Genomic DNA, 27,137 nt, shown 5'->3' with positions numbered 1-27,137 from the left:
AGTTACCCCAGCAGGAAGCTGGAGTTGTCCCTAGTATGACCACTGAAGGCCCCTCCCAAGTCACGCTTCCTGGGCCTTCAAAGTGGGTGGAACAGGAGGAGACTTGCTTTTTGAGCTGAGGAGGAGCCTGAGAGGGGGTCAAAAGAGAAGGCCCCACTCAGAAACACAGGCCATCCTCAAGGTGTGGAAGCCAAGATGGGCCAGAAGCAATTTATATTTCCTGCCAGGTGGAATAAGAACCTAAGCAGGAGCTTCAGTTTCCAAAATGTAATGCCTGCAGGTTTGTGTCTGTCCCTGCAGGCACTGCTTGGATGAGGATGTTTCAGCGGGATCTGTTCTGTGCTGTAACACACGAGTGGGGGTGGGAGAGTGTAAGTCCACGGAGAGGAAATCCCGGGGCAAAATACCTCTAAAAACCGAAATCAGTCAAAGGGAGAAATAAAAGTTTAAAACCGTTTATTGCTTACAAACTGCAGTCCAGGGCCATCTCTCTCTGCTCCCGAAGAAGCAAGCAAGCCCCTCCCTTTAAAAGCCCCGGTTCAGACACGTCCTTGGTTGCCCTGGTAATTACCCATTGACGTGGAGATGAACTTCTCTCCACCCCTGAGGATATGCAAATGAACTAAAGCCAGGCGAGATACTCTGTAAATGTTACAATTTTACCCACAGGAAGCAAGGAGGACTAAGACATGCTTGCTGTCCTCATGATGTTCACGATCTAGTGCGGCAGTCAGCAAGCAGAAAGACTATCCTAACGTGAGATGGCGAGGATGTGATAGGGCTGAGACCAAACCCCGGGGGAGAACAGCGCCCGCAGCCCTATGGGAGGGTGTGTGCGAGGGATCTGGGGGACAGGTGACACAGGCGGATGCAGTGGGCAGGGCACACACCTGCCGGCACGCAATGAACAATCAATGAATGAATGAAAACAAATTGTATTTAAGGAAAACAGTGTTTGAAATAACTGAATTGGTCAGTGAGATTAATGACATGAATGAGGATTTTCCAGAAAAGGGTGCAGGGTCACAGGCGGTTGCCAAATCCTGTGAGGCATCTGTTCTCTTCATTTTGGCTTCTGGTGTGAATTAGTAACTTACTTATGCTGGTTAATATAAACCAGACATGGTCTCATCGGTGAATCAGCAAAAGTGTTCCTTTTGATTATTTGTGGTGAGTGAGGTTTGTGTTGGCAACACCAAGTAATGGAGAAGAGTGTCCAGGGGTCAGCTCATCAGCAGTGACCCAGGCTGGAAAAGCTTCCTGGAACAGGAAGGTGGCAGGGGTAACATGGGCAGTGCTGGAGCCTGCAGGCTGGGGAACTCTGTGTTCATCTGCCTCTTCGTGCACTCTCCTGGTGCCCTCTCCGGCCTGGGTTTCACCCTCTGGACAAGGACGTTATTAGACAAGAGACCCCTTGAGAACTTCCCAGCTCTATTGTGTGTCTGTGGCTCTATGAGTAGCCTGAGGTACAGACAGCAGAAACCCTGTCTTTCCTGCCTTCCCCACAAATGGGAAATCCTGGAATGCCTGGGAGTCGACCCACAATAGTCAGCTGGGCCACATGTCCTGCACCTACACACGTCGGGTGTCATAAAGTCACTCACTCTGGTGAGCAGCCTTTTCAAATTCAAGGAATGGTGGCCTCTAGAAACAAATCATTTGGGGGCCACACGTCAAAACAGTGTTAATTTTATTTTTCTCAGAAGAATGGAAAACATGAATTCTGTACTTTAAAGGGATAAAGCCTTTGATCAGTAAATGGGAAACATGATAAACAACCCGGCTTCAATGGATGCATGGTTAAGGGGCAGGGGAAGGAGAGGCAAAAGGCAAGAATGCTTGGAAGGGCAGAGAAGCTCTTTTTCAGCAGCCCCTTTGTGCTGATCCTCAGCAGAGCTTACAAGAAGGATTTAGGAGTCCTGTCTGTTGGGACAAATGGGGGCTCAGAGAGCTCTGCCTTCCCAGGTACCCTTGGGCTAGTTAGACATATAGCAATGGCCATTCATGGAGAATCAGGGCTCAGCTTAAGGCACAAGAGGCCTCCACCTGTCCTCCCCAGCCCTTCTTGCTGCTCATGAAGCCCTCCAAGGAACACACTGGCTGCAAGAAAATGACCTCTCCAGGAGTCTGACACGGCTGACTTCATGAATTCACTGAGCGATGCTGGGCCACTTTCCCTCTCTCAGTGTTCTCACCGACCCCCTTTACGAGAGAAGGATTTGCAGGTCCCTTCCAGCATCAATGTTTTCTGATCCTCCTTAAAGGAACTTGAATATCTTTATTGTTCCAGGGGACTGGTAGTTAGCAGAAAAGGTTGACAGCACGTCTGTGCCCCTCACCTTTGGTGCTAGTATTCTGTAGCAAATATAACATCAGCACATCCCAGCAAACCTTCTTCCAGTTACAGGATAGTGACAACCTGTCAGACTCCAAGGCAGCAGAGAAAGTACCTGATCCGGAGGTCACAGTGGGCCACATGCTTCCATAAACCAGGCTGGGAACAAACAGGCCAGTATCCTGGGGGTGGCGGTGGGGGGGGGGGGGGGCTTATTCATTTTTAGTAGTTTTTAGGATCTAGCAAATCTGTTCTGTAGCAAAAAGCCAATCTTGAGTTTGGGAAGAGAGGAACATATAAAGTTAGGAGAGGCTGAGACCCTCCGGAGCTACTAACAGGGCTAGAGGGGTCCAAGGTGCCTTTTTGAGTTTAAAAACTCCGGCTCAAATAGTATGGTGAGGGAGGGGTCAGAGAGAGGGATAAGTACTTACGGATCCAATCTGCAGGGAGTGAAAAGGATATTCAACAGCAGCAAACTGGACTGGATGGGCGCTGGGATTCTGAGTCAGAAAAACCTTGGCTTGAGAACTGGCTACACCACTTCCTGTGTCTTCGGTAAAACCACATAACTGACAAGAGCCTTGGGCAAAACCACATAACTTTACAAAGCCTCTTCTCCATCTGCGCCAGGAGTGAAATAGCTGCCCTTCCCTGCCCTCCTACTAAACAGCCATACGATTGATATGCTCTTGTCTAATTAGACCCATTTCTAAAAAGGTAGAGATGCTCTCCATGTTGCAGCGACGAAGGGGAAAGGGGACATTAGCGGCAATACTGAGAAAGCACCAAGAACTGTGTCCACCTAGATATGGGGAGTGAGACGCTGAGGGTTATGGTGTCCAGCATGCAAAGATCGCTAATCTTTAGGAAGGATGGGGATTTAACAACCAGAGGAATCCGGACGACCTACTTGGTGTTGTGCGTTGTCGATGTTATTTTTCACAGCCTGTGGTTTTGGGGAGCCTGGTGAGGCTCTTGTTAGGCTGGTGACCTCGATGCCCCTCAGGATCCCGGCTGCCCCCTGCGTTCGAGCAGACTGGGCGCGCGGCAGGGTCGGGGTAGGGAGAATCCGCCGACCACCGCGCACGGACGCTGGCGCACTAATCCGCCTTTGCGGGGAGCGGGCACTGCGCCCCACGTGTTCGCCGGAGCCCAGCTCCACCCCGCCCCGCCCCGCCCATGGCTCCGCCTCACCGACACGGCCCCGCCCCTCACCGCTCCACTCTCTTAGAATCCACGCCCCTGCAGCCCCGCCTCTGCAGCCCCGCCCTCACGCCCCGTCCCCTCTTTCACCGCTCGACCTTTCTTTGAAGACCCTCCCCCCTCAGCCCAGCCCCTCACCGCTCGCCCTACCTCCCCGAGGCCCCGCCCCTCCCCAGAGACCCGCCTCCGGCCCCGCGCCCCGCCCCCTCATGAGGCCCGGGCAGGCCCACCCGGAGGCGCGGGCGGTGGGGCCCCGCGCCTTTTGTGTCGGGTCTGGGCCGCGGCGCGCGCTCTCACCTCCGCGGCTGCGGGCGGGGGGACGCACGCACGCACGCACTCCCCTTGGCGGCGGAGGGACCCCTGTCCCGGCTCGCGGGCTAAGCTTTCCCGCCCGCGCCAGCCCGCCCTGGGCCACCCCGAGGCTCGGGCGGGCGCGCTCCCCGGCCGCCGTTCCCGGCACCGCCCCTCCACGCCTCCCCGCCTTCTCAGCCCCGGCGGCGCGCGCACACGCCGGCTGGGCACGCGCCCGCCAAGATGGCAGGGGCCGGGGCCCAGCTGTCAGGCGCCGCCGCCGCCGCGCTGCTCCGCAGCTAGCGGCCCGGACGCCGCCGCGAGAAGATGCGCCCCCGCTGCCCGCCGCAGCCCAGCGAGACGCGGAGCCGCCGCGCCCGGGGCCGGCGCCTCCGCTAACGCCCGCGCCCCCGCCGCGCCCCCGGCCCGCGCGCCCGCCCGGCAGCGACAATGAGGTGAGTCGGGCCGCGCCTGGGCGGGCGGTGGGGGAGTGCGGGGCGTCGAGGGGCGGAGGGCCCGGCGGTCCGAGCGCGGCCTGAGCGGCGCGCGGGAGGCTGGCCGGGCGCTGGGCGCGGCGGCGGGCCCGCGGGCAGGTGTGGCCGTCTGGGCCGCCCGGGGGCCGAGCGCCCGGCCCCCTCAGCGGGCTCGGCCTGCGGGGCAGCCTCGGCTCAGCGTCCTTGTGAAGTGGTAGCTCCCTTCCATCTGCGGGCTCTGCTCCCCTCTATCGTCCCCTTTTCCTTTCTTCTTGCACGCCGGGAAAGTGCAAGACCCCTAGTGTACCGTTCATTGATTGATCACCCAGCCTGGGGCGCTGGGGTTATCCACTCAGAAAACAAAACATTGCCGGTACCCAGGAGCCCGGAATTCCCTCTGCAGAGGTAACCTAATCCTCACTTTTTGGGGTAATCACTTCCTTGGCCTTTTTTTTCTGTGCAATTTTACCTTCTAAACACATCCATAAAAACAATAGCGTCAATAGTTTCATTGTGCCTGTTTTGTGAACTTTTTATTGTGGGAATAATGCGATATTCTTTTGTGCCTGGTTTCTTTCACTAAAGATGTTTTAAGATTCATCCATTCTGTTTAACTGTTGTTCATTTCTATTGATCTGTAGTATTCCATTATAACAACATACCACAATTTATCCATTCTATTATTGGTAGACATTTGAATCGTTTCTAGCTTAAAAATTCACTTGTTTCTGGTATAACAATACTTCTACATGTTTCGTGGTACATTCATTCCTGTTGGGTGTATACCTAGTAGTGGACTTTCTAGGTCAAAAGATATGCACATCTTTGACATTAGCAGATGATATCAAGTTTCCAAAGTATTTGTACCAGTTTACACTACTATCAGCAAGTGTATTAGAGTAGTGTTCCACATCCTTGTTAACACTTGGTATTGTTAGTCTTAAATTTTAGCCATCCTGGTGTGTGTCGTTTTAAATTGAAGTTTCTTGCCGTCTAATGAGGTTGAACATCTATTCATGTTTATTTGGTATCCTCTTTATGAAGTGCCTTTTCAAATGTCTTGCCTAGCTTTCTTTTGGGGTTTACATGTCTTTTTCTTCCTAATTTGTGGTTCTATTCCAAAGTCAAGAAGATAGTTTCCTGTAACATCTTCTAGAAATTTTACTATTTTTCTTCTACAGTCAAGATCTACAGTCCCTTTGGAATTGATTTTTATGTAACTTGTGAAAAAGGGATCTGATTTCATTTTTACCAGCACCATTTGTCAGCACTGTTTACTCAAAAGGTCATCTTTATAAGAAAATAGTAATTTATCCTCTATTTGCCCCATGGTCCCAAGCACATAAGCGGGTGAGAATTATGCCTGGGCTTGCCTGGGTTTACCCCACCTTATCTCTAAACATCCCGACCCTCCCCCAAGGCAACAGGCTGAGGGGATCTGCCACAATAAGGCACCCGCTGCTGCCCTCTCTCTCTTTGTCTCTGTCTCTGTCCCCCTGCTCTCCCTGCTCTCTCTCCCTCTCTCTCTTTCTCTCTCTCTCCCCTCCAACCCCCCTGGGGGCAGCCACTCTCTTTCAGATAATAAAATCTCTTGCGTGGGCCAGTGTCTCCTGAGCCGTCCTGGGTAAGGAGGGTCGCGGCGAGATACCCTTTCAGTCTTCTCCCCAAAGCTCCGCAGTGTACCTTTGTCATCTTCCAGTCTTCCACTTGGGGTCATAAACATTTTCACCTGAAGAATACCCTTTAGTGGTCCTTCAGTATCTGCTTTATTGAGATATAATTCGTGTACTATAAAATTTGCCCATCTATAAAGTATACATTTCAGTAGTTTGTAGTATTTTCAGCATTATGCAACCTAATTTTAGAATGTTTTCCTCCATTTTTGAAGAGTTTTTTCCTAGTCACAAACTTGGTTTGCCCGTGTTTTCTTTCAGCACTTTAGAGACATTTCATTATCTCTGACTTGGGCTGTTTCTGTTGAGAAGTCACTTGTCAGTCTGTCACTTCTTTGAACATAGTCCTTTTCTCTGGCTGCTTTTAAAATGTTGTTTCTGTCTTTGGTTTTCAGCAATTTTTCGATGCTGTCCCTGGTATGGATTTCTTTTCAGTTTTAGGTATACTTGGGATGCTTGGGGCCTCTTCAATCTGTGGCTTTATGCCTTTCGTTAGTTTTGGAAGTCATGTACTGTTAATACTTCATCTATTGCCTCTGCCCCATTCTCACCTTTTCTTCCGGGACTACAATTATATGTTAGATCTCTTAACATTACTTCTGTGTTTTCTTTCTGTTTTTGTCTCTGGCATTCATTCTGGATATCTCGTCTCTTATCTTTTTTCTTCTGACATAAGTAATTTGCCATTAAAACCATGAATTGAGTTTTTAATTTGTTATTATATATTTTTTATTTCCATTTGGTTCTCTTTTTATAGTTTCCAGCTATCTGCCAGAATTATCAGTCTTTATCTCCTTGAATATAGTATGTGTAATTATCTTAAAGTTTGTCTGATTATGATAGTATTTGTGAGTAATTTCCAATGTCTTTCTTGGTTTTCATTCATACTTTCTTTTCTCTTTATATGCCTAGTTTGTTTTTTATTATTGTATGCCAGATATCATAATTGCAAAATTGTCTGAAGAAATAATTTGAGGCCTAAGATAATGTCCTTCTCCTCCAGAGATAATTCACATTTGCTTTTGTGAGGCAAATAGGGCACTTACCATCTAAATTCACTTCAGTGCAGTCTCCAGGATTGAGACGTTTTTAAGCTGAGCTGCAGTCCTAGTGAGCACCCATCTGTTCTACTCACTTTTAGTGTTTAGCTCTTCACCAGCACCTTCACTTCCCAACCCAATGCCAAGCTTTTAGCATTCCCTTCTGAATTGGCAAACAGCCCCAGGGAAATGTGGTCCCAAATACTAAGCTAACCTCTCTGAGCTGCTGCTGTGCCTCCCTCCCCCAAGCCTCCAGGCAGATATTTACTCTATTTCTTGCCAGCTTTTCTAGTTCTCTTTAGCTGGAAGATTGTTCTGATTTCCTTACCCCATGGTTACTGGAAGTAAGAACCCCTGATGTATACTTGTGAGAGGCAGTTTGAGTTAATATTTAACTCTGAAGGAGATATAGACTGCCAGGTTACAGAAGCTGTGAGGAGCAATAATACCTGTTTTCTTGTGTTATGTCTAACTGTGTTAGATTGTCTCCGTTTTTGAAATGCCCTTAGAATCAAGATAATTTTAAGAGTAAGTATTAATGTGCAAGTAATTGGACAGTGGCGGTTTACTTCAGATCATTCTTGTAAAACAAAGGACTTGGGAAGCATGTGCTTTTCACTCTACTGTCCACATTCATTTCTTTCTCCTGTATTATTTCCATAATTGTTTGTTTGATAAAAATGACTCTTTGGTCTACTTGAATGGATCATTTAATTTTTTGATCAATAATAGCATAATAGCACTCTTAGATCCCAGTCTTTTGGATCAGATAAAAAAGCACAGTGGATGTAGAAATCAAAGTTCTTAAATGTTTTTTCCAAGAGTCACTCAGGTGTTCTTCTTAAGTTGTTTTTGCACAGTTTTTAAAGCACTGCTGGCAGTTTAACATGGTTCTCTGTGGCAGCCTGTTTATAGGTGAGCATCTGTACGTGTATATTTACATGTACCTTGAGTACTTGGCTTTTGCATGAGTCAAGGGATTCTATTCATTACCTCTGCTGTCACCTCATTTGATTTGGATATTTATAAGCAGTTTGACTCATCCATGAAAAATACTTTCCTTTTTGTTCAGTCCTGAATTTTTTAAGTGAAAAAATTTTTTAAGTGAAGAAATTGCTGTCTAATGAGGTTGAACATCTTTTCGTGTTTATTTGGTATCCTCTTTTATGAAGTGCCTTTTCAAATGTCTTGCCCAGCTCTCTTTTGGGGTTTACATGTCTTTTTCTTCCTAATTTGTGGTTCTATTCCTAAGTCATCTTTGGAATAACATCTCTTTTCTTACTAGACGATTTCATGGAGGTACACAGATGTGACCTGTTGTAAAAGGTTTGAAATGTAGTTTCTAAACTGTCCCCTTTAGGAGTGTGTCAGAAAGGCATAGGCTGGAGATGCGTAACAACTAAACTAAACATTTGAGGCACATGTTCACATGTTTTAGCAAAAATGTCCTGTTGGATCAAATTAGCTGGATAATTAAGGCTGTCTGAGTTTTTCTTTATTTTCTAGATTACTGCCTGAATGCTTACTTCCCTTTTGCTGACAGACCTTATGTATTTTCATATCTTCATTCAGAAATCTTTTTTTCTTTTTTTTTTTGAGGGCTGTTGTCTTATACTAGATTAGGAAGGTAAGGAGGTGGAAGGAACCAGACCTCCCCCCGCCCCAAATAGCTCCTTACCCTAAAAGACTTAGAGAAATTCACTGAGTACATTTCTGTATCCTTTTTCTACTTAAACAAACCACCCACATCCACAGTATACAATATATTTCTGTTGATACATTTTAGTCACTTATCTGTTGGGAACGTACTATTCTGTGAACATTTTTCCTATCTGCTTTTTATCTTTTGAAGATTTGGTATATAGAAGTTTAAGATTTTTATGTCTTTAAGTTTTCTTTGCAGTTTTTCCATCATTTCTTATGTTAAGATAACGTTCTTCTAGAATACATAGTAAGTGTTAAGTTGTTTTTCTGTCTTATATATAAAATTTTCTAAAACTCTTCCTTCAAATTGTATATGAAGTGGGGATCAAAATTATATTTTTCTTCAAAAATGCTGATTCGGTACTGGACTATATCTGCAGATATATGGATGAGAGAGATATCAAGAGTGTTTTCTAAGGTGGATTTCAGTACAGATAACCCAGATCCCAAAGTCCTCCCGAGGAGTGCATGGTCACATCTGGTAACATCTGAATGAAGATCACCCTTGGTCCTGAGGAAGCCTGCCCCAGGCCAGCCTTGCATCTATCTGTAGGCACAGCCAGTCTAGAATCTCCCAGGTCTGATTCTGTGCCAGGGAACCATCTCATGTGGACAAGGGGCACTTCATTAATCTTGGTTTATATGGCATGCAGTGCGATTACAGGGTACAGCATAAGATACACAGGCCCAAACACAGGCCCTCTTTGTTAGCCTGTGCCAACCCACACATTTGGGTGCAAGTACATTTCTGGACTTAGTGCTGCAGAGAGGGGGCAGGGGAGTAGTTCTCCAAATGTCCTTGGAAATCATGTCAGGGAAACCAGCTGTAGGGCTTCTGTGTGTGTCTTCCTAGGCTCTCTTCTGTTGACTGTCTGCCTTGTTTGGAGCTCAGCACATTGCCATATTGACCTTGTGGTGATAGTTTTCAGTATGAGCAACATCATCCTTTTATTAAAGTAATATCATTTTGGATTTTGCTGGCTTTGTAGTTCTGTTTGTATGTAGTATATAAACATAAATTTAAACTTAGTTTGTAGCTGTACACGAATAAACTGTGTGAAAATAAAATCAGCATTGTTTCACATATTTATTGCCCTTGAAAGGGAATCTATACCCAAATTTGAACCTTGCAGTAGATGATAAGCTTGAGGACTCAGAGCTGTTAAGTGAATATGTCACCAGCGCTGCAGTAACATCATGTTAACTCAGACTAGAGCGCCTCCAGCTGCCGTCAGGGTGGGGTGGGAAGCAATGGTCCCCTCAGCAAACAGCTGTAACTAGAGTTTTCTCTTTCCTAGCCCAAAAGGAGAAGATCCCCATAGAAATCATTTCTCTTGGCAATTTTTTCTTGTTTTTTAGAAAAATAACATTTTTTTCTGATTTAAATGTAGTATGTTTTAAATGTAGAGAATTTGAAGACATAGATGTAAAGAAGACAGTAAAAGTCAGCATTGATCCTGATGTTTAGGGAGAACCCCATTAAATGTAGTTGTAGTTCCATTACCTTTTTCATATGTAAGTGTAACATTTTCACAAACGTGGCATTGTACTGTGTATTTGTATTGACATTTTGCCTTTAACATGTATGCATATCCCCTTGTTAAATAGTCTCTGAAAATATTTTTAAAAGCTGAATAATAGTCTATCAGATAGTATACCATGATTTTCATTGTACTGCAGTTTGGGGACAGCGAATTTTTAGGATTTCATCATTGTAAATAACACAATGAAAAATGTCTGTGCACATCAATCTTAGGGTGCAACTCTGATTATTTCCTTAAGGTAAATCAGTAAAATGGTATTACTGGTACCAAAAGGTATAAAACTTTTTAAGTATATAGATACACATTATCTGAATGTTAATTTTAAACAGATAAAGTTTGTTTATCTTTAAAAGAGATAAAGTTAATGCAAGAAATTTAATCCTGATCTTAACTTGGAGGTTCTCCCCAGAAGAGCAAAGGACTAGCTAGGAAAGCTATCAGAAGTAGGTGGTGTGCTTCCATCTGCTCACCAGTCGGGGGAGCCCTGGTCCCAATTCCTCTCCAGCTACCATGGATGAAGATGGACTGTCTTTGTCTTTAAGGCTGTGAGAGAGACATCTTCTCCGTAGTAGGTGTGTGAATAAACTTCTAAAAAATTTGAGTTAGGGCACATTTTGCCTCCTGCATTCTAAGCAGCCTGGATTTTAGAGTCAGACAGACCTGGATCCTGCCTCAAAGCCACTCCTTCTCAGCCAACCGAATTGAGCAAATTACTTAACCTTTATGAGCCTCCGTTTTTCTCAAATATAAATGAGGATAATCACACTTCCTTCACAGGGTTTTTTCCTTCACAGGGTTTTATGAGGAGCAAATGAGAACACATAAAAAATCTTTAGCTTATGGTGTTCAGTAAAGGTTAGTTATCCACCTCCCCCACCCAGATTTCTTATGTCTACGAGGAAGATAAACCCTGGAAAATCTGGGACAATTCTGACTAAAAATATTCTGCCCTATTGTCAGCTTACTATATAACTTGTCTACCATATGGGATAATTTTTTGGTTTGGAAACCACAGTTGCTACTGATGCTTTACTTCTAAAAAGATTCAGGAACATTCTCTATAAAAGACACAAAATAGAGCTATTGAAATAAACAGAAAACAGGAGGCACATTATTTTGGGTTAGAGAGGATAACTGTACCAGAAAATTTGGAGTAAGAAATGGTTTCTGCAATTGAGCACATTTAGCTGCGAAATTCACAGAAGCCATGGCAGAAAGGGCAGTGCAGCCCCATACGTGCCTGTTGTTCAGTAGTAAAACACTGACACGCCTTTGCAGAGCTCTGAGGATGTGTTTTGTGAGTATTTAGAGACAGTGGACCACTTACCTTACAAGAGCTTGGTTTTGGAGGCAGGTCAGAGCCTGGGCAAAGCTGGTGCGTGGAATAAGGAAGGCAGGAGAAGCTGAAGTGATACAGAAGAGGTGTTTAACACACATGATTCTGTGCATATTATTACTAAATAGAAAGTAAGTAGATTTATTTTTTTCTGTCTTCACTCATTGCTTCTTGATTTTCGGTCATAACTGGAAAGTTGTCTTCACTCCCAGGTTGAGTTCATCTAGGTTTTTTCTAGTACTTGTGTAGTTTCTTTTTCAAAATTTTAAGTCTTTGATCCATTTGGAATTAAGTACATAGTTTGAGGGCTAGACCCATTTTTATCCTTTTCCATCTGAGTTTTCAGTTAACTTCAATATCACTTATTAAAAATTTTCATTTTTCTCCCAGTGTTTTGAGATGCCGTCTTTTGCCATTTTAACTAACTTGACCTGTTTCTGGATTTTCTGTTGGTCCCATCTCTCTGTATTTATTCATGTGCCAATACCTCACTTTTAATTAAAGAGGCTGTTTGAATATTTAGTAGGGTTAGTACTATCTTCTTGTTCTAGTGAGTTGATTTTAAAGGAAAAGATTAAGAGTACTCCTGTTAAACAGGCATGACAAAAATCATGGATGACCAAAGCTTGGGAAATAGTGCTTCAGACCAAAGACACAAGTCTAGAATGGCACAGTTCAGGCATCAGTATGCCTGTTCAGGAGAATTCTGATTATGACACGACTCATGGCTTTTGAATATCCATACGCGAGGGAGGCTTGAGATCCCTCGCAGGCAGTGTGACTTACCAGGATAGGATTGTGAGCACATCAAGGCAACCCTTACCTTAAGTCACTCTCCCCCCAAATTACTGAGGAAACCACACTTTATTTTGGAGATTTTTGACCTGTTAAAAATACTCATTTGTAAAACCATAGAAGTTATGTTCAGCAACTTAGAAATCCTTTAAGCCCAGTCGTTGTTAACCCTCACAGGGTATCAGCCACACTTAAAAAGGCCCTCTTCCCTGCCTGCCCCGCCCTCTCTGCAATGCCAGGGCCTACCTCGAGATTGCATGTACCTGGAGTAAGTGCTTTGTTGCTGTTTGTTTGTTTGTTCTAAATCTCTGGGTTAGTAAATGTGCACCCAGAGTTGAGAACTACTGACCTCGTCCTGCTGTTAGGAGCAGGGCATTGTAGTCCCAGCACATGGACTGTAGTAAGTCCTCGATCAGTGTTTGTTGGATAATACCTGAGTCCCTCACGTCTCAGATGAGGAAGAGACACACAGGCTCACTCACGGGGGCTCACAAGGTAGTCGGACAGCATGGACAAGAAGCTCAGGTTTCTTGTCTCCCAGTTCTGGCCTTTCTGTCCACTCCCCTGCATCCCTATCTCCTCCTTAGTTACAGGTGAAAGTAGGCAAGAGTATTTGCTCCCCTGACTCCTGTTACCCTTTCTGTGACCTCAGCCCTCGCTCCTCCTGTACTGTGCTGTAAAAACTGGGGATGAGCCTTAGACTCTCTAATAAGGTAATTGGACAGTGCTGAAATTTCAGCCTGTGTTCACTCTCAGCCCACCTCTAGGTGGGGGTGGGGGTAGGGAGGAGGCAGGGGTGCAGGGAGCTACCGTCCCTTAACGTCTGCCGCGCGCCAGGCTCTGAGCCTCGGAGTGTATAGCTTTCTCATTGTTTTGAAGGGAGTTTCCCACCCTCAGTTCCAGTGGTAAAGCATATTTGATTTTAGATTAGAGTGCATGATGACATTACTTTTGATTAATGCTTTGTTTTAACGAAGATTTATGGTTTTCTATCAGTCAGTTGTAATTCCAAATCTGTTTTCCCACACCCCAGATTGCTTCTTCCAGTCTGGATTTGGGTAGGCCCCTGAGAAAGACTCAAATTTCCAAACTGCTGAAGTTGGGAGAGCCAACTAGAAAAAACTTGAACAAAATCATGAGTGGTTTATGTTAGAAAGATCCCCTCTGGTTCAGTTTTAAACAAAGGTTGTGTTAGGTTGTGTTGAATTAGGGGGTTCTATTTCTAACAGTGATTTATCAGGTTGTTTAGACCAGTCCTACTAAGAACAGACAAGGTGACAAGTGGGAGGAAAATCATTTTGAAGGCACAGGATACGAAGCAGAAAAGATTCGCAGATCCGAGATTTGGGAGAGGATAGACAGGTACACCTGGCATTTGGAGCAATTTTCATTGCTAAAATCATCAACTGAGAAAGATGGTTAGAACTTTATGCAGATTCGTGGGACTGGGGAGATACAAACTGATGTTCAGAGCCTGCAAAGGAGAATGAACACCCCAGGTTCATCATAAGGGCTTTGCTTAGGGACAGGGGTGAACCGGAGACTGACTCGCTTGGAAACTGTACTACTACTTTGAAGGATCTCAGTATCTGATTATAGTAAGGTGACTTCAGTTGTTTGTCCCCCTGACCTACTTGCCGGTCAGAAGCAAAAGTAAATCCCCTTTAGAAGAACCTCAAATTATCTATACAATTTTCATATACAATGAGTGGCACTCAATCAGAAATTGTCAGACCTATGAGAACATAAGGCTTAACCAAAATCCAAGAGAAAACACAGCTCATAGGAGGAGGCGTAATGAAACCATGAGACCTGGATTTTATAAGAACTCTGAATGGGATGTCTAAGGAAATAAGTCGTGGTGCACCTTTTCTCGCTCACCATGGCCATCTCAGCTGAGAAGCTGATTCCAGCCCCCGGCAAGAGGGTTCATAGTTTGTCTGAGGTGAACAAGTATGAACAAGTGCTTCAGCCACTTGTCCTGGGGTGTATTTGCATGGTCGTGATCATCTTTGCTTAATCCCATACTGGGTGGCTTTGGGGTTGGGACAGGAGAGAAACTGGAATGATGATCACAGATGTTGGACTTCAGAACCAGAAGAGCCCCTGGAGGTCAGTACTTTGATCTTAACTATGCTTTTTATCTCTGAGAGGAGTCACTGGTTTAGGCAGTATCAACACATGTGGATGTTATTTACACAGTAAAGGTGGTAGTAAATGTTTAATATAAACATATTCTAGTAGATGTGAATACTTGAAAATACTTAAAATTTTTAATGTGCTATAGTAAATGTGAGCTTTTGTTAAGTATAGACTTTTTTGAATTATAAATACATGGCTGCTCCTTATTCATTTATCTGTTTTCCTGTATCATATCTGCTTAATTTCTACTTGAAAGATATATATTGAGTACCTTCCACGTGCAAGACAGTGGGCTGGGGCTACAAACACCAGTGAGAGATGGGCCATAAGGAGCATGTCGTCAAGAAGGAGAGCAGAGGCATCTGAGGTGAATGTTCCAGAAAGGAGGCATGAACAACACACTTAAAAATTATTTTATTTTATTTTTTTGCAGTTGTGATGGACTAGGTTGGATAGGCGATGTTACCTTCTGTTCTGGTTCTTCCTTTTTGCACTTCTTTAAATTGGTTTATTTTCTCTCGGTTGGCTTTTCAGTTTCTTGAGGACAGTGGTCTTCAGAAAGTCCTGCCGTTTCTTAGGTAAATGTCCTCAATTCTTCCAGTTATTTATGTTTTATCTCTAATTAGGATCCCTATTGAGGGCCTTGCTTTCACTGAGCTCTGATGTGCTGAAGTCACATTGGCAATTTTAAATTTCAAATTCTCTGACTTTGGCTTGAACACAGAAAGATGTTGGGTCTGGCACCCAAATGAAACCTTTTTTGCAAGATGGAAACACACCACACCTTGGAGCCTCTCTGTGCCTCTTCTCAGATCAGAATCAAATGTACCACTGGCATGGCGTTATTGTACCAGCTGAGATTTCTAACTGAGCAGCTCCGGGGTACTGTTTATAAACATGTTCTTTCCTGGGAAGAAGGAAAATGCTGTCCTCAATTTGTGTCACTATACAAAATAGATCTGAAAGCAACAGACTGGATCAGATAAAGCAGAAGGGCAGCCCTGGAAAGAGAACCAGCTGGTTCCTTCTTAAAAGCAGAGTGATATACTTCAGAGTGTCCAAGTCTGTGGATGGCAAGGCAGCACAGATGGGTAATCATTCACTGAATATTTACTGAGTTCACTACACTGATTCTTGGGCTATGAGTAGAAAACAAGGCTTTCTACACAGGTAGCTCAGTCTAAGGAGATAGAGCACAGGTTCTCAAGTTCGGCATGTCTAAAATTGGGCTCACTACTGCTATATTTATGAGCAATTGGTTTTTGACAAGGATGCCAAGACCATTCAGTGGTGGGGGGAAACAGCCGTTTCAGCAGATGCCGGGACAATGGCATATCTACATAGAAAAGAATGAAGCTGAACCCCATATGCAAAAGTTAACTCAAAATAGTTTATAAACTTAAATGTAAGAGCTAGAACTTTCAAGCTCTTATAGGATAAAACATAAGAGTAAACCGTAGTCTTAGGTTAGGCAAGGGTTTATTAGAAATTACAGCAAAACACAAATGATAAAAGAAAAAAATAGATGAATTGGATTTCAACAAAACTAAAAACTGTACTGCAAACCATACTATCAAGAAAGTGACAAGACAGCTGACAGAATGGGAGAGAAGATTTGCAAATCATGTATTTGATAAGGGACTCATCTAGAATATGTAAAAAACTTTTACAGGATAATAATGAAAAGACCAATAACCTAATTTTAAAATGAGCAAATGATTTAAATGGACACTTCTCCAAAGAAGATATACAGATGGCCAATTAGCACATGAAGAGGTACTCAGCATCCTTAGACATGAGGAAATGCAAATCAAAACCACAATGATAACAGCACTTCAAACCCACTAGTATGGCTAGAATAAAGAAGGTAAAATGTTGGTGAGGATGCGGATAATCTTCACACATTGGGTAAGTGACTTCATGGACAGATCTCCTTTTGGAACACTCGTACATTGTGGGAAGAATGTAAAAGGGTGCAACCTCTTTGGGAAAGTTTGGTAGTTCTTCAAAATGTTTTTTGTTATTTATTTATTTCTATTGAAGTATAGTTGATTTACAATATTGGTTTCAAGTATACAACACAGTGGTTCAATAGTTACACATTACTAAATCCTTACCTCTGCTAGTCAGTCACTATCTGTCAACATAGGAAGATGTTACAGAATTGTTGGCTATATTCTCCATGCTGCACTTCCATCCCCGTGACCAACTTATATTATGTTAAACATGGTTACTGTATGTCTCAGCCTTTCCATTTCTAGGTGTATACCCGAGAGAAATTAAAACATGCGTCCACACAAAACCTATACATAAATGTTCATAGGAACATTGTTATATCAGCCAAACAGTGGGAACAGCCCAAATGTCTGTGCAGTGGTGCGTGGATGAACAAGGTGTGGTCTGACCATACTGTGGAGTGTTACTCAGCAATAAGAAGGAAGGAGGTACCAATACCGGTACAACATGGATCAGCCGTGAAAACGTGATGCCAGAGGTGAATCAAACCAGTCACAAAGACCACAGATAGTATGATGCTGTTTGTATGAAATGTCCAGAAAGGCCAAATCCATAGAAACAGAAAGGAGATTGGTAGTTGCTTAGGGTGGGTGGGGGTGGGGAGCAGGAATGGGAAGTGGTGGGTGTGAGCATTCTTCTGGGGATGATGAAAACATTCTAAAACTAGATGGCAGTGTGGTCATACCACTTCATTAAATCATTGAATATGCTACAGAAATACTAAATATATTGCATATATTTCATGAATAAGCTAAAATATATTGTGAATATAGTAAAAACATTATTAAATTATATACTCTAAATGGGTGGTTGTTACAGAATGAAAATCTGTTTTTCAATAAATCTGTTTTTTTAAAAAAACAGCTGAACTCACTGCTTTCATTCCCACACTTGCCTCCTTCCATGTGCTCATTCTCATCAGACATGCACTCTGCTCCAAACCTGGTGGCTGGTTAATGGAGTTACTCACTGCCCTCTCGCCCCATCCGAGTGGACATGTCATTATCAGTTCTTCCTCCTTTAGCATCTCTTGTCTGTCCCTTTCTCTCCAGAGCCAGGATACTGATTTAAGTTAGGTCGCCATCATAAAAATGCCATAATTACATTCTGCTTTTGTTCTCTACCTTTTGAAACATATCCTCTATACTTTCTTAAATTATTAATTCTCAAATCTGAGTATCTTCCTAAGTATCTTTAGGTATTTCTATGTCTTTCTGGATACCTACCCTCACATTTCTTTGCATGTATGATCTTGCTCCTGGTCACCACAGTTAAAGTGATCAACAACCACATGTAACTGGTAGCTATCATGTCAGCATGGATCATAGAACTTCCATAATTGCATCACAAGCACCCGGTGTATATTTGCTGAACAAATTAATGTAGTTATAGCTGTTACCTATGAAAGGCATTCACCAGCCTCTGCCTTTGTATTTTCATTAGTAAGGTGTTCCCAGGGTTATAAACCAGCCCTGGATATCTCTTCTGTCTTCTTGATATACTTTGTGGTATTTGCTTCTTTTAAATTTCTACCAGTTGATCCAAGTTCTGCTTCACCCAGAATAGCACCTAAGCTGTTAGAATGTGGCGGTCATTTCCTCGAAGTCTGTTCCACCCTAGGTTCAACGCTTTGCTTACCCAAGCCTTGTATAACAGAGCCAACAGGCTCCAGTTTGTCAGTTCTTAAAATTGTTGACTCAGTTATGGTGTAACCAGTGCAGAACTCAGATAATCAGAATTATCCACTCTTTCTGACATGTACATTTCAAGTTGCACAGCTCTTACTGTCCTGTTTCAGCACCTGGCAGAGTTCAGCAACTAGCACGGTAGCTGGCCAAAAGAATCACTCACTGAATGTCTGCTGAATAAACTTAAGACTGTTAAGCTTTTTTGAAGGGCAGTGTTTTCTGTCACTGTTTGTGATGAAATAAACTTTAATCTTTCTTGTCTGTTCTTGCTTCACTGCTGTTCAGGAACCTCTTTTTTTAAATCATAAAAATATTTGATCATTGTAAAAAATGTAGAGAATCTGGATAAGCAAGCAAGTGCTCGCTTATGTTACCACGTCATCCACAGATAACATCCTGCTGTGTATATTTTTTCTGTGGCAACATGTATAAAAAGAAATGTATATATAGTGGATTTGTACTATGCATAGAGCTTTGTAACCTTTTTTATTTACCAGCACATCATGTGTGATGACATATTTGTGTCTTAAAATATTCTAGAGCTTAACCTTATTTAATATTTTCTTATGAAAATTTTCAGACTCAGAAAAATTGAATTATCCAGTAAACACCTATATACTCACCACCATTTCACTCTGTTTGCTTTGTCACCTCTCTGTCTATATCTCTATCCCTATTCCATCAGTTCATCTTTTTTTTTTGGTAAGAGTTTAACTTTTTAACAAGTCTGCAGTATTTCATGGACTGGAGATAATTAACCAAATGCTCAACCAATTGTTGGATATTTAGGTGATATTCCATTTTTGTTATGGTTATTGTCTCGTTGAGTTTTGAGATTTTGTTACATATCCTGGATTGTAAATCATTTATCAGATACGTGTTTTGCAGTATTTTCTCCTATTCTGTAGCTTGCCCTTTCATATTCTTAGTGGTGTCTTCAAGCACATATATTTTTAATTTTGACAAAGTCTGGTTTACCAATATTCTCTTTTATGGATCCTTTTTTGCCTAACTTGTGATCAGGGAGATTTTCTCCTGTGTTTTCTTCCAGAAGGTTTTAACTCTAACCTTTAGTTTAGGATCAATTTTGAATTAATTCTCCTATATGGTGTGAAGTAGGGGGTGTAAATTCGTTTTTGGTACATGGATTTCCAATTATTTCATCACCATTTGTTGAAAAGATTATCCTTTCCCCATTAAGTTGTCTTCGCACCCTTGTTGAAAATCATTTCACTATCCACTCATTCATTTTTAACTTGCCGCATAGAATACATCTTTTATTTCATTTTATTCTCTTCTGCCTCTGTTGCTAATGGCTTCACTCAAAGCAGGCATTTTGGATCTCATCTTGATCGTCGAGGACTCGTGGCAGAGGTGTGAGGGAATTGTAAGAATCAGGAAAATATGGGTAAGGGGTGCCTCTCTGTGCCTCTCTCCCACTGAGATTGGTTATTTGCCTGGGAAGTGATAACTAAGTAAATGTGTCTTATCCCTGAAACTTTCACAAGAACAGTGCTTGAATAAATGCTTTAACTGTGAAAAAACATCTATGGCATGTGTGAGGTCAGCAAAGCTCAGAAAACTTCCTGAAGAATAAAAGCGAGTTTTCTCCCCTGCCCTCTCTTTTGAAGCCAGCTTTCTCTGGGGAATAGTGGACCCCTTTCTGTGTTTTGTGAAAGTGTAATAATAAGCTGTGAAGTCTAGTTCAAAAGTGCAGCTTGGTAGGCAGGTCTGGATTAATGTACTTCCTAATTAATGTACTTAGTAATAATAATAATAACAAAAATAACTTGTATTGAGGATTTTTCACATGCCAGGCACTGTTCTAACCACTTGACATACACTGTCTCATTAATCTTTGCAGTAACCCCAGAAGGTGGGGTCTGTTACTACTCTATGTGTTCCTGAGCACAGAGAAGCGAGTGACTTGCCCTTTGTCTGGAAAGCAGGGGCCCCAGCAGGTCCCAAGCTTGGGATCACAGCACTGTGCTGCCCCAAGTTTGTAGCACGGGAGCTCTGGACGCTGTTTAATCTGCAGCCTGAGCTGTCAGTTTGTATTCTGTATTCTCCTTCTGGGTATCCCATTCATTTTTAAATCACTCGTAAACATAACTGTTTGCCTCGATGTAACTCCTTTGGCATTTCTTGTAGGGTAGGTAGATGTCTGACTTCTCATTATGAGTTTCAAGCTTTGAGGGAGTTAAGCTGGAAGAATCACGTAAATGTCCAGCTGTCACAATTCAGTTTCTTTTGTCACCCCTAAAGGGCAGGGTGATGGCTGTCCTGTCCGTATTAATCAGCATGTGGGCTCATCCTAGATGCAGTAAAGGTTGGGCTGTTTTACTGCGGCAGCTGGGCTTGTGGTACCTGCTCAGTATCCATTGACCAGGATGCATGGCTGTGATTCTGGGAGAGGAAGGATTAGGACAGGGAGCGGTGTGGGGTGGGGATGGGCGTTGCCGACATTGGGGGCCATCTGAGGCAGGGGGAGAGGAGAGCGCTGGGCATGGATGCAGGTGAGTTAGGGTCTGGGCCTGGCTGTGCCCCCTGCTCCCCGGTGATCTTGGTGAATCCTTTCGCTCCTCGAAGCCTCACCATTGCCCACCGGCTACATATGAGAGGCAGAGGTTTGAACTGGATGCTGTCCGGGGCCCTTCCGCTGTGGTTCTGGGATCTTCCTGACTCAGGAGGACAGACCTGCTCGGGGAGCTGGACGTCTGGGATTAGAGCAGACTTAGTCCCATGTGGCCACAAATGCCAGTGCCTCCTTCCCTCTGTTGTGCTGCTCATTAGGGAGGCGTGATCCTGATGTAAGCCAATTCCAAGCCCTGCTTTGCTCCCGCCGGTCAGCCTCGGGCTCACAGGAGGCAGGGCTGAGGGCGGCTTTCCCTGCCGTCACTCCTCAGCTTCCCAGGGATTCCCTCTTGGATCCCTAGTTTCCTCTCTAACATGGGGATCTCATCCCAGCCCTCCTGCCATTGTAGACGATCATTACCGTGCTGCCCAGGGAGAACAGGGGAGTGCCAGTTGGGGAAGGCTCATCTGGTGGTGCCTCAGATAGGGTGACATTGCCCGTGAGCAGTGGGAAGGGGACAGAGTTCCCGTCGTTGTCCCCGAGAGCAGAGCTGCCATTGGGGCGCAGGTCGGCGCGCCCATCTGTGCTTGTTGTGTGCCCGGACAGCAGGCTCAGCCCGGGCCCGGGCTTCCTGGGAGGCCATGACTCTAGTCTGATCAAGGCAGACTTTAATTTCCAGGTGGACAGGAATTAGGCTATTCCAGGAAAGCCCATGATGGTCAGTAAATTATTACTAATTAATGAAATTGCATGTTTGTCAGATTTTAAAGGCTATCTAGGTTTCGTTTTTTGGAGCCAGGAGGCTCTAAAATAAACTGATGCAAGAAACTCACATAATAATCGTAGTAAGTTTTCCCATTTGTACTCTCCAAAAAGCTTTTATGTAACTGTCACAGGATCCCAAGAGCCAGGACAATGTTATTCTCATAGCTGAGAAGACTGCAGCTCAGAGAAACAATTTGTGCTGTGTCACAGTGTGTCTTTAAGCCTGGGAAAGAAGTAGCTTTTACTGAACTTCTGCCAAGTGCCAACTGCTTTTATGTTTACTGGCTAAGGGAATCCATATAACAGCCTTACAAATTGGTGCAGTCCCATTTTATGGATGAGGAAACAGAAGATCAGAGGAGTTAAAAATGAACTGTTCAAGGGTAACAGCTAGGAAGCGACATAGCTGGTACTCATATCCAGCTGCGTTTGGCTCAGCATGGCTGTGCTACATTGCCTCCCAGGTCCCTCACCACCTCACCCGTTCAGCACATGCTTATCACACGCCTGGCGCACTCCAGGCCCACGAGCTCATGCTCCCCTGCTCTATTACCTGTGGGTCTCTAATTTGAGATATTGCCTGTCATTAATGCTCTCGGGATACAGTATGTTCATATTATACAATTATCTGCATGCTGGATGTAAAAAAAAAAATGGAGCTGTTGTTTTTATAAAAATAATACCTGTTCATTGTAAAAAATGAGCAATACAGAGAAGTACAAAAAAAATAATGTGCCAATAACTAGGGGATTCAATCTTCTGGAAATAAGCAGTTGTTAGCATGTTGGCTAACAAGCTTCCAAACATCTCTTTATGTACATATATACATATATGCACACAAAAACATAATAATAATGGGACAACTATGTTTATGAGCTATTCTGTAGTGGCCCTAGCCTGAGCAGCTCCACGTGCATTATATCATTTGATTCTCACCAAAACCCTGTGGTATAATAATAATCACCCCATTTTACTAAGAAGGAAACTGATGTGTAAAACCATGAAGTATTTGCCCAGGTCAAGTACTAGAAAGTTCTCTGAATCTAAAGACAAGCTTGTGACTCCTGCGCTGTATTGCACTCCTACGATAGTGCATAAGTGAGAATATGCCATATATGCTTTTCTAGAACTTGCTTTTTTGATTTGTGAAGGTGTTCATTGTACAACAAAAATTCGTAATTTGTAACAATCCTCTGTAAATTTTTATGCAACAGTAGCAACATGTGTGCGGTTCATGTAGGCCTGGGTTTATGAGGACTCTGTATATACTGTACTCTATTTGCCCAGTCCCTTGTTGGTGGATATGTAGTTTCTCTCCAGTGTTTTGTCATTTTGAGTCATGTAGGAGTCAACGCCTTCTGGGCTTCACTTGTGCTATCGTGGGGACGAGGACAACCTCCAGAGTCAGGCGGCCTTTTTGGCTGTGATCAGCCAGGCCCCTTGGAGCTATGTAATCTTGGGCAAATTATTCCATTGCTCTGTTCCTGGGGTTCCCATCTTTAAAATGGGAAAGAGAATAGAATCCAGCTCCCTGCCCTCCCCGGGGCTAAATTAACTGGCACATGTAAAGTAGGTGGCAGGTGCTGGGACAGAATTACTGCTCCATGTCGGCTTTTGTGGGGGAGACCATAGGACTTCCACTTGTGAGGTGCCATGGGACACTTCTGGGGGGATGTCTGTAGACCCCGCAGCTCCCTGTGAAGAGGTGTCACCTTGGGAGAGTGACTCTTGCCCCATGATGGTGTCAGCGTGAAAGTTGTATTTTCTGGGATCAACAAAGGCTCTCAGGGCAGAAGGGGCTTCTAAGCTCATTTTCCTTTTCAGACCCTTTCTTTCCTCTTCATTTTTAGCCTAGGAATTCCTTACTATCTTGACAGCAATTTGATGCCTTTAGAAGTGTTGTTTGTCTGTTTTTTAGCTGTTTTTACTGGCTTTTTGGTTGTTTTCCCCAGGAGGGTTGACTTAGAAGACTCAGTTCACCATGACCAGAAATGGGAAGTCACTCTGACTTGTTTCCATGATCAGTGCTGATCTGTCATCTTCCCTCGCATCACATGCACCGCATTCGGGACTTGGATGTAGCTGCTTGTGGCGGAAGGTAGCCGAGACAGCCAGGTGCCAGCCCCCCTTACCTGGTGGAGGCACAGCAGGTGGGAAGCACAGCTTGAGAGGATACATTTAGGAAAGCGAACTAAACCGCCAATAAAAGGAATGGACCCTTGAGAGAGAGCAGCACTGCCAGCTCCCATCCCCGTCCCCCCGTAGGCAGAGCACAGCGCTTCTCCACCTTGGCCCCTTGCCCCTGGGCCAGGTAATTCTTTGCTGGGGGGCTGCCCTGTGCACTGTGGGATGTTTATTAGCAGCATCCTAGCCCTACCCACCAGTAGCAGCCCCTCTTCCCCAGTTGTGACAGCTAATAATGTCTCCAGATCGTGCCAATTGTCAGGCGGCAGAATCACCCCCAGTTGAGAATTGCTGGTATTAGAGCCGTCAGTGGTTCTCAAACTTGAGCATATGTCCGAATCCCTTGGAGAGCTTATTAAGGCACAGGTTGCTTGGGCTCCTCCCACCCTCCCAAAGTCTATGATTCTGTCAGTCTGGGGAGGGGGCTGGGAATTTTCATCTTTGGCGAGCACCAGGTGATGCTGAGAGCGCAGGTGAGGGACCCCCCCTTTGAGAGCCACTGGTGTAAAGGAAAGTGCTTAAATCCAAAATCAGGGACTTCGGTTTTCAGTCCATCTCTGCAGTAGTTGTGTGACCCTAGGCAAGGTGCTGTGTTTTTTCTCTGGTCAAAATGAGATCAGAGGTCATTACCACATTAGTGCACCCCATGAAACCCTTCCAATTCCACGTTCTCAGAATATAGGATGACAGTTCTCAAGGTTTGGCTCATCCAGTGCCTGAGCCCCTCCCTCCCCTTTTCTTTCCTTTTATTCAGTATTTGCTGTGGGGTCCAAGGAAGATAGGCTCATAGGAGGGATGAATGGTTGGGGAATGAAGCTTAGAAGATGGTCAGGTGCTCTCGTTTTGTTTTGTTGTTAGTGTGGATACATCTTTTAGAAAAGAACTGCAATTCCAAATTTACTATCTAACAAATCCCAGCACGGCATTGGCAATCCACGGGAAGGTCCTAATCAGTTTGTCCTCATACCTATTAATTTAAGCATAGGCTGGGTGTCAGAGCTTTTGTAAGAAGGAATATAAACGCCACTGCAAGCCTCAGGCAGATGGAACTCCTTTGGAAACACAGAAGCAGTGCTACTTGGACTAAAGACACCACCTCATACATTTTAGTAGAAAATAGAGAAAGCCTGATTATCAGAAATAAAATGTAGAAAGAAAAACTAGATTTTTGAGGGAACAAAATACATTTATCTAAATGTATTATCGAAAGCAGGACTTCTCAAATTACAGCTCTCTGAGGCATATAGATATTCATGTGATTTCTTCATCATTACCTCTGCCTCCCTTTAATGCCTTGTCCAGACAGAACACGTGTTAAATGACCGTTTTCATTTTAGTGCTTGTGGATTGGGAAGAGGATTGGTGCCCAGGCTCCAACCTTGGCTGTTCAAAACACAGGGAGGGCTACTGTCTGAGGCAGCGTAGGTGTCTTCAGCCTTGTATAGGCTGGGTTTAGGTGGACATATTTAGGCCCGTCCTTCACTTCCCTACTTTCAGAATGAAATACCTTCTCCTTACCTTGCCAGCAAGTGCTAGAAATTCCCACCATGTTCGTTCATTTGGTCTCTACTATGGTCTGAATGTTTGTGTCCTCCCAGAATTCCCATGTTGGAATCCTGACCCCTAATACGATGTTGTGATTTTGGGAGCTGATTAGGTCCTGAGTATGGAGCCCCCATGAATGGGATTAGTGCCCTATAAAAGAACCCCACAGGCCTCTCCCGTGTAAGGACACAAGAAGTCTGTAACCTGGAGGAGGACCCCCACCTGACCATGCTGGCACCCTGATCTTGGATTTCCAGCCTCCAGAACTGCGAGAAGTAAATGTTTATAAGCCACCAGTCTGTGGTGGTTTGTTATACCACAGCCTTAACAGTCTCCATTTCTGAGGGTGCCCCTGGACTCATTCCCAGAAATTCCCCTCCTCACTTAGCTCCTTGAAAGACACTTAGCATGCCAGAGCCTTTGGAATCCGATCATTCTCCTGTTCTTTAGAACATTTAATTAATTTGTTTGTTTATTCGTTCTAATTTCCTAGCCTCTGTGGAAGATACAGATATGAACAAGACATTCTCTGATTGGTTCAACTATTTTGACTTAATATTATTGTGCCAGTTGGTGTGGGTTGGGCTTATGTGTCTCTGTAGGGGTTTGGTTTGTGACTTATAAACTGTTATATTGGAAAGAAAGGGATGGTAGGGGTGGGTTTGTGAAGTTAGGGAATTAGAGTTAATTATGGTAACTGCTTCAGAATAGCGAGAGCTTGGGGGAGGGGCTCTGTGAATCAGCGCCTATGAATAAGATACTCCCTTTTTGTCTTCACGAGACCCACAGTGAGTGATGGAGAGAATTCAGAGAAGCACAGAAAGCTGAAAGTTCTGCAAAATAGGGCCCCCAAATTTGGCCTAAGAAGACTAAGCAATAATTTAGAAGTGAGTTCATTTGAAGGATTTTCACAAATTAAGAAAATGTAAATGAGGTAGAAGCAAAAATGGACCAAATAAGAAAGAACTTGTCAACCAGCTCACTGGAATGGACAATAAGCTCTGTTTAGGTATTTTAAAGATGTATTAGGAAGATTATATAAAACTTGAAGAAAAGAAAGGATCATTTGTGCCCTTTCAGTATCATTCAGGAGCATTGTTGAGCAAGGCCACCCTGGGGGATATCTGGACATCCTGGAGATTATAGAGTTAGATGTAAACTTGTGGAAAATGGGTAAGTTACAAATGAATTTTGTCCAGTAGAGATTGAAATGATTTTTGTTGAGTAGAAAAGATAACCTCATAGGTTATGGTTTAATTGCCCTGTAGGACATTATCCCGTTCTGTGTCTAGCTTTGCAAGGTTATTACAGCATTCTGTCTTCCCACTGGCTGTGTGTGTGTGTGTGTGTGTGTGTGTGTGTGTGTGTGTGTGTGTTTCTTGTATTCCATTTGAACCAGCTTTGCCATCCTGCTGGTTCCCTCATTGTTGAGTTAAATCAATCCTGATATATGCATACTGCTTATTTGCATGAGAGTCACACTTTTAGCTTCTCAAAAATTATACTTTGACAGAGTAATTGTATATTGAGGAGGTAAGCATCTTACATGGCTAGGCTGTTACCCAGGAGTGGGGTTTGGCTAATTTGTCTTCGAGGTCCTTTTAGCCCTGAATTCCCGCAATTACGAGTGCTTATCTTCCATCTTTATCATGGTCCCTTGGATAGTAACTGACCTGTATGAATCATCTAATTATATGACCACATGATGAATACATACAGTTCCTGCCTTATCAAGATCTAAGGTGGCACAAAGTAGGAAATGATCATATCTTTTGTCATTAAAAAAGTACTATTCTTGGATATGAGCAGACAGTTCTCCAAAGAAGAA

The 27,137-nt window shown here is 43.8% G+C and overlaps 1 protein-coding gene and 1 long non-coding RNA gene across 2 annotated transcripts in view; one reads left to right on the top strand and one right to left on the bottom strand.

Moving 5' to 3' along the window:
- Positions 1–476: 476 nt before the first annotated feature.
- LOC118910871 (uncharacterized) lies at positions 477–3,970 on the bottom strand. Its single transcript, XR_005024200.2, has 3 exons — positions 3,836–3,970; positions 2,767–3,371; positions 477–1,644 (listed from the first exon to the last, which is right to left on the bottom strand). It is a non-coding gene; the product is annotated as an uncharacterized LOC118910871 (long non-coding RNA).
- Positions 3,971–4,076: 106 nt separating this feature from the next.
- Positions 4,077–27,137, top strand: part of EVL (Enah/Vasp-like) — a 147,962-nt gene continuing 124,901 nt past the window's right edge. The window contains exon 1 of the mRNA XM_036882426.2: positions 4,077–4,284. Within this exon, the coding sequence (XP_036738321.1) occupies positions 4,280–4,284 (5 nt within the window). The 5' untranslated portion in view covers positions 4,077–4,279. The remainder of the gene's footprint in view (positions 4,285–27,137) is intronic.

This window comes from Manis pentadactyla, chromosome 11 (genome assembly GCF_030020395.1).
Source record: "Manis pentadactyla isolate mManPen7 chromosome 11, mManPen7.hap1, whole genome shotgun sequence".
Classification (NCBI taxonomy): Eukaryota; Metazoa; Chordata; class Mammalia; order Pholidota; family Manidae; genus Manis; species Manis pentadactyla.
This window is presented reverse-complemented; position numbering and strand designations above follow the sequence as displayed.